The 16,318-nt window shown below is 39.3% G+C and overlaps 1 protein-coding gene across 1 annotated transcript; it reads left to right on the top strand.

Moving 5' to 3' along the window:
* The first annotated feature begins 4,161 nt into the window (after positions 1-4,161).
* LOC146503438 (extracellular calcium-sensing receptor-like) lies at positions 4,162-6,804 on the top strand. The gene is made up of 5 exons (XM_085131198.1): positions 4,162-4,255; positions 4,775-4,794; positions 5,115-5,336; positions 5,383-5,548; positions 5,691-6,804. The coding sequence occupies exons 1-5, from the start codon at positions 4,162-4,164 to the stop codon at positions 6,587-6,589; spliced, it is 1,401 nt and encodes a 466-aa protein (XP_084987324.1). The 3' UTR covers positions 6,590-6,804.
* The last annotated feature ends 9,514 nt before the right edge of the window (positions 6,805-16,318 follow it).

The raw sequence follows: 16,318 nt of genomic DNA, 5'->3' as shown, positions 1-16,318 counted from the left end.
AGGTTGAGAAAAGAGACTCTGAGATGAAAAAGTGGGATGAGAAGTAAATCATGATCACAAAGAAATACAAGAACTTCAATGTGTCAAAAAATGGCCCCATAATGACTCTTTCTCTTTACACCACTTTTCTTATCTTAATGAATGCTTACCTCATTTTATATCTCCTCTGGTTTCTTTTTCATTGTAGTATAGCACCACCCACATGCATATTTTATGACAGGGCATCCACTTTCTAGGTACATATTAGCTCATTAGATAAAGAATACCCTAATGACAATGTCAACTTCTGGACAACTTCCAGACTATGCAAGATTTAGTGCAAGTAAAGTAGAGTAGTAAAGCAAGTAGTAGAATCAATAAATTCGGCATTACTAACTTAATATATTTTCTGCTGCTGCCCCTGCGGCATTTTTGTAGAGAAGACATAGTTGCTATTTTTGTAAAAAAAAATTAAAATAAATAAAATAAAACAATAAAGGCCATAAAAGTGCTGTCAAAATTAACACGTTAACACAGATTAATCAGTGATAATTAAAAATAAATAATTAACGCAATTAATGCATCTGGAGTGCAGAATGACTCAAAATCCCTGAAATATTTCTGTCAACACATTTCGGGCAGTTTGTCCAAGTAGAGTTACATTCGCACATGTGCAAATGGGCAGTAGGTCTGGTAGTGATGAGCAGCTAAACCAATCAACTCAATTGGAAAGATGATAAATGTACATTGGCCCTCTTGATGGGAAATTTGAGTATTAAAAAAATAACAAGACTGAACAGTTGACTGACATAAAGTCTTATGCACATTGTGGAAGAAAGAATTTTCTTCTTCAGCTTAAAATATCACATTGAGGTAGGGATGCACCGATAACACTTTTTTGGAAACGAGTACGAGTACGAGTACTTGCAGTTCAGTACTCGCTGACTCACTTAATGGAGAGAAAAAGTGAGTGGCAGGGTTTTTTTTTAAAGAAAAGTAGCTTTTCTGCATTATCAGCAGTCAGACTGTTTCTGTTTTCATCTATAATGTGTGACACTGAGCTAAAAAACCTTTCACTTTCCACACTGCTACATGGGGCTGAGAGGTATTTACTCTGTTTCTCTGTTTAGAAGTCTCACAAGCACAGTCACACGGCGCTAGTGATGGGCCGGTCGCGAACAAAATGGCTCTTAGAGCCGGTTCACTGACATAAGATAAGATAAGATAAAACTTAAAGAGCCGAAAGAGCCGGCTCTTTTTAGTGAGCCGAACCGAAAGAGCCGGTTCTCTAAAAAGAGCCGGAAATCCCATCACTACTCGGCGTCTGTGATTAACCCCTTACATGCCGCTCAAACATAGACAGGTCTCAGACCGTGGTATTGGTCCCCGGTATCGGGGGACTTTTAACGAGTACGAGTACTTTAGAAAATGTGGTATCGAGGCCGATACCCGATACCGGTATCGGTGCATCCCTACATTGAGGCGATGCATACATTAGCCGGGCCTGCTGCTAGCACATTGGCTAACGCGTCACTCAGCTTGCAACAAACCACTCACAGAGTATCGGGGGCTCAGTACGTCTACCTCGCACATTTTGAATGACACAATTGGCAAGTGGATTGCAACAAACTGCAGAGCTATTAATATCGTTGAGAACACGCGGTTTAAATAGCTTTGGTTCTTATTACCATTATCTATTTGTTTCTTACTGTATTACTATTTATATTTCATTCCTGCACAGTTGGTGTGGAGCTTCCATAATTTCGCTGTATATGTACAATGACACAAAGTGCTGTTCCATTCTATTTTATTCTATTCTTTTTCACGGGAAAACTACTGCTTATAAAAAGATTATCAAAAACATAGAAGAAAATTGGCAATATAAATCAAGTTTCTTTACTTACTTGTCTAACTTTTTATTTTTAGTACTGTTAACACTATGGGGACCAAGACATGTATCTTGTTGATTGTATGTTAAGCTTATTCTGTACAGCTGGCTCCGAAGTCAGTGACCACTCAGAGGAATCTAAGGAGTAATGGCCCTTATACATGCCCGTGGAACCTAAATCTCCAGTTCAGTCACCCATTCTTGCTGATGTTTGCTTCCATGTTTTTACATTACTTCTTTTGTATAGCAACAACAACGCTGATCAGAGCACCTTAAATTGTGATTGTGATTCAAGTTAAAGTAAGAGCAAGTCTATCTGAGGAAGTACTGGCTGACACTGAAGAGAAAAGGTATTTTTAACCAGAAGAGAAAAAACAGCAGAGAATATAATAGAAACAGTCATGGTTATGTTTTTCATTTTTGGTGTATATATTAGTATTAGCCTCTTTTTTTTAAGTTGTTAGTATTTTAAGATGTGTTTTTGTGATTAGGCTATAGTTCAAATGTCTTCAGCTGACAGTAAAAGATGAAGTGCTCATATTTTATTTAATCACGTTGTCCACTAGGTGGTAGTAGCAGAGTGAGACTTTACAATTGTAGCTTCTTTTAATATTTCTTAGTAAATTTTCAGCATTAATTTGCCAAAGACTGTGGCAAATTGTGTGGAAATATTGTACCAGTTACATGACTGCAAACATGCCAACTTAGAACTCTCAACACATAAACTGTGCTAAATGTATTAAACATCAAATGAAGAAATACTGAATGATAAGATAACTTTAGGATATCTCCAAGCCTTGTCGGGGACAAAGTTTTGTTTTGTTTTGTTTTGTTTTTTTAGCTAAATGAATCTGAATGAATGAATAAACTCGTAATGAATGACCTTTCAGACCTTTAATCAAAGACCACTGCGTAAGGCCATGTCCTCTTGAAGGCGTAGAGCAGAGCCCTTTCTCTAAAACCCTATATAAATACCACTTACACACATACCTGACATCAGGGAGAGATGGCAGTCTCAGTTCTTTTAATTGGTCTGGTATCTGCTCTGTGTTTGTTTCAGCTGAACTCAGTTTTTGCCTTGGGTGTGTCTCTGGATAGTCTGAATCAAAGGAGTAGCTTTACAGGTGCTTGGGCTGGTACTGAAGCTTCATCTGTGAAATGTAAGTTGCAGGGTAGCACTCATCTACCTGCATTCTCAATGGATGGGGACTTCATTATTGGGGGTGCTTTCTCTCTTCATTCCTACACGCAAACAGTGAGCCATGATTATACCATCATGCCTGAGCCAGTAAGATGCAAAGGGAGGTCAGTATGGAAAAAAATTATGAACACGTTGCATGTATTGTAATGGTAATCTTTCTTACTGTGTGTTATCTGTATGAAATTTCATCTTAACAAAATCTATGTAGCCTACAATTTTAACAGTGAGTTGACTGTCTGCCTGCAGCATAAATGCCGATGAGCTGCAGTTGTCACATGCAATGGTCTTTGCCATAGAAGAGATAAACAACAATACAGAGCTGCTGCCCGGAATCAGGCTTGGGTATCAGATCTATGACTCATGTGCATCAGTTTCCATGACAGTACATTTGGCATTTCAGTTTTTGAATAGGTTGGACTTTGTGTTTCACACTGGCAAAAACTGCTCCCAGTCAGGTATGGTGATGGCTGTTGTTGGTGAGTCTGGGTCTACGCCATCCATCACCATGTCACGAATCATCAGTCCATTTAACATTCCTCAAGTAAATACTTAAAGTTTTTGACAAACTAAGTGTTTAAAATATGCATGCACATATGCAGTTCTTATAGGATTACATTGTCTTCTTTTGTTTTAGGTGAGCCCCTCTGCCACATGTGCATGCTTGTCTGACAAGCAGCAGTACCCAAGTTTTTTCAGAACAATCCCCAGTGACCAGTTTCAAGCTGGTGCGCTAGCTAAGCTGGTAAAACAGTTTGGCTGGACTTGGATAGGTGCTGTACGATCAGATACAGATTATGGAAATAACGGCATGGCATCTTTTCTAGAAGCAGCAAAGAAAGAGGGGATTTGTGTGGAATACTCTGTATCTTTCTATCGGACACACCCACATAGCAGGATTCAGAAAGTAGCAGATGTTATCCGCAGGTTCTTACATCAAAGATTTTCACTCTGGGATTTATTTTTAATGATTTTTTACAAGTTTTTTTTGTTTGTTTGTTGGATTGATATACAAAAATAAGTTTCTGACTAAACATTTTACATAGCTGAAAAAATTCTTCTAATAAGTTGTACTTTTTTCACAAGTTCTACATCGATGGTAGTGGTGGCATTTGCACCATCTGGAGACATGAGGATCCTGCTGGCAGAACTTTCACGTGAGCCTTTCCCACCTCGGCAGTGGATAGGCAGTGAGTCATGGGTGACCAACCCAGCATTAAGGAAGTACAGTTTTCTCGCTGGGACCATTGGATTTGGAATTCAGAAATCTGTAATCCCAGGTTTCAGAAACTTCCTGTTGAATCTCTCTTTTGCTCAAGTGGCTGTATCACCATTGCTTACTGAGTTCTGGGAGGATTCCTTCAACTGCACAATAAAAGAAAGTGAGAAACATTTTTCGTTTTTTGTTTTTCTTGGTTGTTAGAGTTTTTTGTAAAATGTCTGGTCTTAAAAAGTCCAGACATGTTCTTTTTTGTAATCTAAGCAATTTCAAATCCAACATAATCAAAAAGGTCCGTTACTGCAAAAAATCTTAACCTATATGACCTCTATAACCTTGTAGGTTAAGTTTAGACAGTCAGTCGACACTATTACCGTAGCCCCTTTTCTCAAATGTGACTCTTTGTTTGTTGAGTGATATGTTCAAAAGATATGATGTTAAATGCATGAATTCAGTTGTCTGTCATTTTGGTGCCTTTTTTTATTTTTAGGTGATTCTGCAGGAAAGAAAGTATGTAATGGAACTGAAGATATAAAGACTCTCCAAACCCCGTACACTGATACATCTCAGCTTAGAATTAGTAACATGGTGTACAAGGCTGTGTATGCAATTGCACATGCCATTCATAATGCATTATGTCAGGGAAGAAATGTCACAGCTCAGTGTGACAAACTAACTAAATTACAGTCCAAGCAGGTCAGTAAAAACGAATCAGTCATTGCCAACATGTTTCACTGTCTCTAAGAAACCTTAAGTGAAACATTACTTTTAGTTGTTCGAATATTGTTTTATTTTTTCCACTCCCTTTATGTCTCAATTCATCCTTACAGATTCTAACTGAGCTGAAGAAAGTAAATTTTTCCCGAAATGGATATGATGTGTCATTCGATACTAATGGGGATCCTATGGCTATTTATGAGCTGGTTAACTGGCAGAAAACTATGGCTGGCATAACTGACATAGTGACTGTAGGGCTGTATGATGCATCACTGCCAGAGGGCCAGGAGTTCCAGATTAACAAAAACATCATCTGGATGGAGGGCAGCACGGAAGTAAAAAGTCAAAGGAAAAATTAATGTAATCTTTTCAGTTTTATAGCAAACATTTACATATGTTACGCTGCCTTTTTATATTATACAGGTGCCAGTGTCAGTGTGCAGTGGGAGTTGTCCTCCAGGAACTCGTAAAGTGCTGCAAAAAGGAAAACCCATTTGCTGCTATGACTGTACCGCTTGTCCTGAGGGAGAGATTAGTAATACTACAGGTAAAGTAAAATGCTTGTTTGTGCATGTAAAATGTCTTTATGATGCAAATCTTCAACATTGAATACATTACAAAAATACATTTGTAATCTATAAAGCCACAATTACAAGAAGCACCTTAACTCCTTTTTTTCTCCCATTCAGATTCTGCTGATTGTTTACCCTGCCACATGGAATTCCAGCCTAATGCAAAGAGAGACACTTGTATCCCTAAACCCATAGAGTTTCTTTCTTTTCAAGACATCCTAGGAATCATCCTGGCTACATTCTCAGTTCTTGGTGCTTGTCTGACTATTATCACAACTGCTATATTCTTACGTCACAGGACATCTCCAATTGTCCGAGCCAACAACTCTGAGCTGAGCTTCCTGCTGCTCATCTCACTGACTCTGTGTTTCTTATGTTCAATAACTTTCATTGGAGCACCATCTGAGTGGTCCTGCATGCTGCGCCACACTGCATTTGGGATTACCTTTGTACTCTGTATCTCCTGTGTACTTGGAAAAACTATAGTGGTTTTAATGGCTTTTAAAGCCAGACTTCCAGGTAGTAATGTGATGAAATGGTTTGGTCCTCCACAACAAAGAATGACTGTTATGTCTTTCACCTTTATTCAAGTTTTAATATGTACGATTTGGTTGGTAGTGAGGCCTCCATTCCCAATAAAAAATCTAACCGCATACAAGGAGAAAATCATCCTGGAATGTGCATTAGGCTCTGCTGTAGGCTTCTGGGCTGTGCTCGGTTACATAGGCCTACTTGCTTCCTTTTGCTTTGTTTTAGCTGTTTTAGCCCGCAAATTACCTGATAATTTCAATGAAGCGAAGCTTATCACCTTCAGCATGCTAATATTTTGTGCAGTGTGGATCACTTTTATCCCAGCATATGTCAGCTCTCCTGGGAAATTCACTGTGGTTGTGGAGATTTTTGCCATTCTGGCCTCCAGCTTTGGACTAATAATGTGTATATTTGCTCCAAAATGTTTTATCATATTGTTTAAGCCTGAAAAGAACACCAAGAAATATTTAATGTGCAAAAATTAATCATAGTATATCAGTTTTTTGGAAATGATTATTGTTGCAATTCCAAGTCGAAATTGGATATTTTATGTCTTTCTAAATCAATTTCTGGACACTGACTACACATAACACATAAGTACACATAACTGCCTAACTGTGCATATGCATGTGCACACATCGACACACATACACACACACACACACACACACACACAAAGTTCTGGTATTTTTTCCTAACAGTTACTATGGTATTCATCAGCAATATTTTCATTATTGTTTGTTATTATTATTATTATTATTATTATTATTATTGTTGTTGTTGTTGTTGTTGTTGTTGAGTGTTCCTGATTGTCCTACTCTGGAACACTCTAGGTTCCAGGTTATGTCACTAGATGGGTTGGGGCTGTGGTGGGACCTCTGGGTTGGCCTGGACCTCCATCCACTGTGCCCAATCTCTCCTACTATGAGCCAATTAATGACATTGTTTTTTTTTATTGCATCACATCAGGAAACATTTTTTTTTAAGGAATACATATTAATTATTAAAAAACACATTAAAAGATAACCCACATTGACATCCCACATTACTATGTCTTTGCTATGTCTTTTTTTTGCATCACACAAGATTAGGGCTTTTAATATAGAAGTAAATGAAGAAGTAAATGAACAACTTTATTCAAGTTTTAATATGTACTATTTGGTTGGTAGTGAGCTCTGCTGTAGGCTTCTGGGCTGTGATTTGAGAGCATTTTTATTTCTTTATATAGTTGAAAAAGTTTCATGACTATCAAATTATTCCATTTACCATTTCAATAATCCACATAATGCTCTATACATAGTTATGAGACTACACTATAATAATATATTTGATGAATTTGCTTGTCTTTTTTTTTGTTTGTCTGTCCTTACTGATCATTTTTGTCTTATTTACCTCACAATAAAAATACAAAAAGTAAATTGCACACTTTCAAACACATAGCAGAGTTGTTTACTTTTGTTACTGAGAAAACTTTTTTTAAATAATTGTACATTTTTTATTGTTGTTGTACATGTTAACGTATGAATATGTAACTCAGTGTTAAGTAAATAAATAAATTTAAAATCACATTTCACAATAACACTATATAGCTCTGAATTATTTTTCATTGGTTTCATACAATGAAATCTAACATTTCCATTTGTATCAAGCATCAAGTCCAAGACTGCAAATGTAAATTTAATGTGAGCTGAGTGAGCTCTGTCATCTATATAGCAGTCATTCTATAGCAGTTTTCAACTGTTGTTCAAAAATTCTTGTTCTGACAAGTTACCAAAGCAATATTTTCAATACTTAATAACAGCAACAAAATCCAAACTATTAGGATTTAATCTGCAACATCTGGTAAAAACTTTCATTAATTTCATGCATGGTCAGTAGACGTGGCAAAAATACCAGCAAGAACATAAAACAAACAAACAAGAAAAACTATTATAAACAAAGTAAATTGAATGGTGTACTGAAACATACATTTTTTGTTAAATTTACAGAAATTTGAAGACTAGATTGGCAATTTTAAGGACGGGAGGATCTGATGCTGTCAACTGAGGAGTGGTAAAAAGGCCAACGACAGCCACTGGTTCAGGTCATTCCTTTTCAGGACACTTGCCTGATGGGCCTTCATTAGTGTTGTTGGTCAAGGCGAGATGCCCAGAAACCTAAATGTGGAGACAGATTCCACCTATTTATGAGAGGAGTATCGTGAAATCCATGATGAGTTCTTTTGTTTTATGAACATTCAGCTTCAAGTTTTCTTTGGAGCACCAGCATGACAAATTCTCTATTTCCACTCTGTACACTGTCTCATCTCCATCAGAAGTGAGCCCAACCACAGTGGTTACAATGAGGTTGGTTGGGTGGATTGGTGTACAGCAGGGGTCGGCAACCCTAGGCACGCGTGCCGCAGCTGGCACTCGAAGGGTTAACTGATGGCACGACCATAGCTGGACTGGCCATCGGGCATACCGGGCATTTGCTCGGTGGGCCAATGATTTTTTTTTAAAATTTATTTTCTTTTTTGTAACGGTATAAACAATGAAAGGTGGTGGATTGGCCAGACGCTGTCGGGTGTGTAAAAAATAACTCAGTTGTTTGGTGGTGGCTATGGCGGCACTTCCACAGATTCAGTAACATTAGCAAGTGGTGGAGGCCAGCAGGTGGATGAGAGAAAGTGGAGGCAAGACGAGAGACCCGAGGCAGCCACCGGTCCGAGTGTCAGGTGAACTGAACTTCAGGTAAGAAGTTATGACCTGCAGTCTATCTGGGTCAGATATAAACCAAGTCTAGCTGTAGTTTAGTTTCGTTCTGCTGACTTTTTACAGTCAGTTACAATAACTCGTACTGCATACTAGCTAGGATGACGGAGTTTCTATACAGCTGGGTGGGTGCTATGATGTTACTGATGTTGAACTTTATTTTATAAGGTTAATTAGTAGAGTTGCCAACTGTCCCGTTTAAAAAGGAATCGTCCCGCATTCAGCGAAAATATTACGTGTTTCGTATTGAGCTGAAAAAGAACACAGTTTGTCCCGGACTTCAGCTAGGATGGAAAAAGACACAAAGCTGGAGTTATTCTGTCGTTACGCTGCACAGCTGTCTCTTCTTCTCTCATTCTCTACCCCCCTCTCTCCTGTTGCTAATTCAATCATGAAGCTGATTGGCTTTTCTCTCTTGTTTGTTTATTGCCCACTTTGCACCAGAAAGCGGAAACCGCCGGATGTCTCGCTAAACAACAGCAGCACGTTAAAGCTTGTTCAGCTGTTGTTAGAATTTATTTAATATTAATTTCTAGTATCAGCTGATGTTTGCTGGAGCCACAGCTGTAAAAGCTGCTGGTCATGATGTCGGTTTGGTGAGAGGGAAACATGAAGATGAAACCAGGAGATGTCCTTACTGAATCATCAGAGCTGAACAGGTGATGGAAAAACAGGTTTACCTTTTAGGTGACATGAATGAGTTGAAGGGAAGTTATGAACTGTTTCTGAGAGACAAATACCACCAGGATGGTTTTCTAAGTAGCTGACAGTTGGTAACTGTGCAGGGGCAGCTCTAGCAAAGTTTTGCCAGGGGGCCAGGTAGGGCATTAACAGGGAGAGGGGGGCACAAAGAAATACTTTCCACATTTCGACACTTCAAAAGCTTCAGGAGCTGTCCGCTCAGCACAGCATCAGCACCACGGAAATACACGGATAAATCTGTAGACTCGAGACAGAATTCACAATGCATTTTTGGGACTTTCAGGTGTATGGACCTTGATGTTTTATTTTCTGATCAAACCAGAAAGCTTTAATGAGCAGCTAGATTTGTCTTGCTTTAACTGGCTGAGTTAAAGCCAGTTAATGCGACATTGAAGCAGCTGGAATCCACAGCTGTGCGTGTTCATGGAGCTTGCATTTTCACCTGCTGGACATCACTGCCTGACAAGTTTAACTGTCTTCCGAACATTGCAGAGGCCTTATTGCCAGTATTTGGCTCTACAGATCTGTGTGAGCAGGTTTTCTCCCACACGAAGAGTGTCGTCAGGTAGCCGTCTGAATGCTGGACACTCGGAGACCTTTGTATCTGAGTGGGAGAACAGAGATCACATTAACATGTGTATCTCTGTATTAACAAACATGCTATATTGGCCCAGTTTATTTTTCTTATCATTGTTGTGAGGAGACCATAAATAGCATTTGAATTTTCTGTTGTACAGTCCATTTGCTGTTATGGAGTTCTTGTTATGGATAAAAAGTGTCTTTTTTTGGTTTCAAAATAGCTGATAACTATTCGCTGATAGCTGCCAACATCTGCAAACAAATATAATTCTATAAAGTTGTTCTATATAGTGTGTAACTGTTAATATAGAACATTATTAAATTTATTGCTAATGCAATCATATGGCACATTGACTTCTGAGGAAATTTTAGATGGCACTCGTCATCAGAAAGGTTGCTTACCCCTGGTGTACAGCAATATACTGGGTGTACAGTACAGGCCTAAGAATGCAGGCCTGCAGGGATCCACTGCTGAGTGAGAGTTTGGTGGAGAGGTAGGGGATGAGTCTGACTGATCGGTGAGGAAATCTTTGATCGAGGAGTGGGTGGCAGGGGGGATGTAAAGATGGTCCAGTTTGTTGATAAGGATGGGATTATGGTGTTGAACACTGAGCTGTAGTTCACAAAGAGCAAAGAGCATGACTCAGCCCTCTGTGAAGGGTGATAATGATGGCATCCTCCATGTACTGAATTGCTCTGTAAGCCTTTTTGTGTTATTTATGCCATTTTGTTATGTTGTCCTGCAATGCACTGATAACTTTCAGGTGATGTCTGTTAGTTACAGGAACTAACAGTTACAAGAACTAATAGATATCAGCCTCAGCCTGAACTGGGATTTTAATTTGGATAGATCTGACAGTATCCCACCCAAGATTGTGAGTATACCATGGGTTATTTTGGGGAAAAACAAACAACACAGATGGTGCAGGGAGAATAAACAAAAACTGGCATGCAGAGCTGGCTATTATCTCCAGCTGCAAAAACAACAACACAAACAGCCCACTTCCATTCATCTTCCTCAGCAATGCCAGATCCCCAGCAAACAAAACGGAAGAGCTACAGTCAGAGATTTACTACAACTGCTTTGTCCAGGAGTGTTGTCTACTGATTGTAACTGAATCTTGGCTCCATCCAAACATTCCTAATGCCTCAGTAGAGGTACTGGGCCAGACATTACACCACCAGGACCACAACCAAGACTCCAGTAAGGGAAGGGTTGGTGGGCTCTATGCTTATGTGCTTCAGGACTGGTGCCATAACAGTAGACTAAAAGACGGTCCCTGTTCACTGGACTTGGAGGCGATGTCCATTTAGCGCAGACCCTTTTCTCTACCCCACGAACTAACAATAGCCATAATTACCATTGTTTACATTCCTCCTCAATGCTAACGTTAGCGCAGCACTCAACCAGATCTAACTTATTATCAGTAAACAGTAGAGAGTGCACATGTCCATATTGTTCCTGGGGACTTTAATAAGACATGTGTAGCCTGGGAAATGGGTAGCCACACAGGACACAATTACTGGGGTTCTTAATGTGCAGTTTTATTGTCAATGACGACTGAATAAACCAAAAAAAATGTCCTTTGACCTTTACTTTTGTCAAACAGCGGCCATATGGACTTGTACTGAACATCGACAGCACGAGAGGTAACGTGGCAAAGTAACAGAATAACCGATTAAACAAAGATGCGCCAATACAATATGAGGAATAAAAGAAATGAAATGAAATACAAAACACAAAAATACGGCAGTGGCCTCTGTCTGTGCAGGACAAAATACAAAGAGCTAAATCACACAAGGCTCCTTTAAAAAATGTGGAAGTGTTACACACATTTTTATAAACACTTACATTCCACAGAAATCTCAGCTCACTCGGAATACTGGAGCACACAGACAATCTCGCAACTTATCCCTTGCATGGAGAAAATGGCCGCTCCACGCTGCACATAGAGGTCCTTTGCATCATACATTTAAGAAATACATCATCTTCTTAAAATACTGACGTTTTGCCACTGCACTACAATTATACCAATATGTTTCAATGAGTTATGTGCATATTTAACAATTCCTTACCAACAATTTAACTCCTTCACAAATTCCCGTTCCACACCACAACAAAAAGAAAAGTAAACAGGAAGTCCCAAGATGCATTTCTTGATAAGTTTTTTTTGGAAAACTGCAGTTAACCCTTAAGCACTGCCCCCCCCCCCCCCCCGCCCCCTCCCCGCCCAGTGACCACAATATGCAGATAACCAAAGAAATAGCTCAAGCAATAACATTAAATTACCCAATAACATTCTTGTCTTACCATACATGGAAACAAAGAAACAACATTTTAAGACCCCTTTTTGAACCTTAAATGGATATTTGGTTAACTGAAATGAAAAATATTATTATTAATTTACCACTCGGCTACACATGTTTGAAATCTGTACTCCCCAATTCCACCAACTTGTTAAATATCCTTCAAGGGGGAAATAGGGAACACTACGGTTACGGTACACTGGACCATGTGTACCGTAACATCCAGCATCATAAGTTGGCAAGTCACAGAGGTGGTCCTGCAGCCCAAAGAAACGGCATAACTCACTCTACTGTAGGGCCATAAACAGCAGAAGGCGGTGTAGGGGCTGTGTCCAGCGGCAGTCAGGGAAGAGGCCCTGGCTGTCCCATTTCTGGCTATCAAAGCTGGCTACTGGGACCACTGAATCAGTCTCCTAAAGAAGGGCTGGACTCTGGTCTGAGTTGGATCAGGTGATGGGGGAGCATGCACTACAAGCCTGGTGCACCTAAACAAATAATCTGGGTGCACTGGGACAGCCTGGCAGGTCCAAGGGACGCTAGGGACCCAAATGGTCCATGTTCTGCATCTCCATTGGTGAGGCAGCTCCAAAGAACTGCAAGGTGCTTGGTGCCTGTTGTGGTGCTAACCCCTAATCCCTGAGTTAGATGGTGGTTACCAGAGAGGAAGGGAGCCTGCCAGCGCAAGAAGGAGTTCTATTGGGCTTGGTTAGCCTGTGGGAGTTTAGGGGTAGCTGTGGAGTGTGGCTCGGGCAGTCGTTGAAGGAACAACTCGGGTGTTGGATGGGTTCAGTGAGGGTATAGAACAAGACTTTCAGACTGCCTTGAATAATTCTGGCAAACCATCAGGTGGCTCAAGCAGGGAAACTGGTGCTCCACTCTGAACATGTACAGTCGATGTGGGGTGCTGCTGACATTCAACTGAGGTTATAGACAGGTGGCGAAAGGAATACTTCAAAGAACTTTCTGAGTCCCACTAACATGCATTCTGTTGAGAAAGCAGAGAATGCGGACGAGGAGGATGACCAGTGATGGGAATAACGGCGTTATATGTAACCAAATCACAACAAATGTCGCCTCAAGGCGCTTCATAGATACAGAGAAAAGCCCAACAATCATATGACCCCCTATGAGCAAGCACTTTGGCGACAGTGGGAAGGAAAAACTCCCTTTTAACAGGAAGAAACCTCCGGCAGAACCAGGCTCAGGGAGGGGCGGCCATCTGCTGCGACCGGTTGGGGTGAGAGAAGGAAGACAGGATAAAAGACATGCTGTGGAAGAGAGACAGAGATTAATAACAGATACGATTCAATACAGAGAGGTCTGTTAACACATAGTGAGTGAGAAAGGTGACTGGAAAGGAAAAACTCAATGCATCATGGGAATCCCCCGGCAGCCTACATCTATTGCAGCATAACTAAGGGAGGATGACAAAGCAACAATGTGATATATGCCAGTTTTTAAATTGTGTTGATAGGCCACATAAAACCAGAGTCATGATAAACAATATATACGCGTTTTTTCGTCAATAGTTTCGTCACGTTTACTGTCTAAGGACAGCGCTAGCAAGCACTCTCTGCTTATGACCAAAAACAAAAAAAACCCTGTCCTTTCGTGTTGGTGGAAAAATGCACCATGTCAACCAATCTAAAATGATATGGCAACATGAACTTTAGTTGTTTAGGAAGAGGGGGAAGTTTTAGGAGTGATGGCGAGAGAGAGAGAGAGAGAGAGAGAAAGAAAGACAGCAGAAAAAGAGAGAGAGAGCGAGTTTTGAGATGTGAAAGATTTGTGAGGTTTAGCGTGTTTGGAGTGTGTAGTTAATGTGTTGTCTCGTGTAGTTAGTGTGTAATGTTGTGGATAGTTTTGTGTTGTGTGTCAGAAAAAATGAGGTGACTGCTATCTCCAGGTAGAGAACAGGAGTGATACACCTACTGCTTTCAGCCCTGCAGGTATCAGGCTTGTGATGTTCTCCTTTATAGTGGACAGAAATATTTGGAGTGGCACAAATAATTTGTGTTGCATCATATTGAATGCGGAACACCTGATTGTTATGTAAATAGTTTGAAATGGTTATTTTAAAAAAGGGGTAAAAGGTAAGTAGCTGCAAATAACTTTGTTGTTTGCAAAACTTGTGCATATGATTTTAAACTTGACAATTTATATTTGCATTTAAAGTTATGACATATGATTAATTAAACATGTTTGTGGTTGTTACAGTAGAAAATATAACTTTTTCTACTTGGATTTTATTTTATTTTTGTCTGATTTTAGATCCATTGTGTTAATACAGTATGTCAAAATGAAAACATAACTGTAAATTCAGACACGTGAGGTTGTGCTAAAAAGCATGATACCAAACAAGGCAAATCAACAGTTTTTAAAGGTGAAATGTAGAGGTAAAATCTAAAGTAGTGAAAAATGGCCAATTATACCTTGGACCCCAGAGGGTTAAACGTTTCTTTTTTAAAGTAACACAATAATTATGTTTTAAGTAATTCATTACTTTTAGAATCTTGTAACTCAGTTACTAACTCAGTTACTTTTTTGAAGAAGTAACTAGTAACTGTAATTAATTACTTTTTCCAAACTAACTAGCCCAACACTGGGGACGACTTACCCATCATTGTGGGCGAGGTCACTGAGTTTATTAACTTCTTGGTTGCTAGACCCCTGGGATGTTTCCTAAAGGCTCTGGATTTTCTTGATGATCTTGACTGACATAACCCCGAGGAATATCAGAAAATCAGAAATCACATTTAAACACTTTTGCTCAGTAATGCAGATGTACCCATCAAGCAAAAACTGTACTGCCACTCTAAATTGGAAGGTGAAGGAATTCATTGAGGATGCAGGATGATGTAAATTGTTTTGTTTTCACATTACAGGTTGCTTGGAAACCCCAAAGTTGAGGTTTGTTTTGGGGGTTTTCTTTTTATTTAATGATCTTGAAAATTAGTAGACAAAAACTAAGACTTGTGTTTCTATATCATTAAGTTTGTGTTGTTAGACTTTACTTTTCATTTTACAAAATGCAAAAAGTAATAACCAGACAGCCTTTTGGTTATTAAAAATAAAGTACCATACAAAATACCATACATACTATTTAACATAGTTACTTTTAAATAAAGAAAAAAATCTGGGGACATAAGGTAGGACATAAGCAGTAGAAATTATATTAAAGACTTATTCGAAGGCTATTACATAAAGGTATGTCCTTTTGAAAAAAAAAAAAAACTTTGTCAAAATACCTATATAAATGAGTGTAAAAACCACTCATATGTAAACACCTGACATCAGGCAGGGATGAAGGTAGCAGGTCTTGGTCTGATTGGTCTGATATTGGCAGTGTATTTTTTTCAGTTAAAATCAGCTGCTGACTTGGCTGTGTGTCTAGATTGTCTGAATCAAAGGACTAGGCTTACTGGAGCTCGTCCTCGTACTGAGGCTTCATCTGTGACATGTAAGCTGCAGGGTAGCACTCGTCTACCTGCATTCTCAATGGAGGGAGATTTTACCATTGGCGGATCATTCTCCCTTCATGCCTACATGCACACAGTTTACAATAACTACACCAGCATTCCTGAGGCTGTGAAATGCAAAGGGAGGTCAGTAAAAGCAGTATGTGGGTGAGCAAAGATGAGAACAAAAACAAAAAGTTTCTCTCTCGCCCTCATATATATATATATATATATATGAGAGCGAGAGAGAGAGATAGATAGATATAGATATATATTTTAAGATATATGCATATCTTTATTTTATTAGCCTTTTGTCCTTGTCACTTGATCAATCTTGAAATTGATCTTATTCTTTGTAGAATAATTCTAACAGTGACATAATTGTCTGCAGCATTGATACCCGTGAACTGCGCTT

The sequence above is a fragment of the Neolamprologus multifasciatus genome, chromosome 14 (genome assembly GCF_963576455.1).
Source record: "Neolamprologus multifasciatus chromosome 14, fNeoMul1.2, whole genome shotgun sequence".
Classification (NCBI taxonomy): domain Eukaryota; kingdom Metazoa; phylum Chordata; class Actinopteri; order Cichliformes; family Cichlidae; genus Neolamprologus; species Neolamprologus multifasciatus.
The sequence above is the reverse complement of the archived record's forward strand: the minus strand, read 5'-3'. Positions and strand labels throughout refer to the sequence as shown.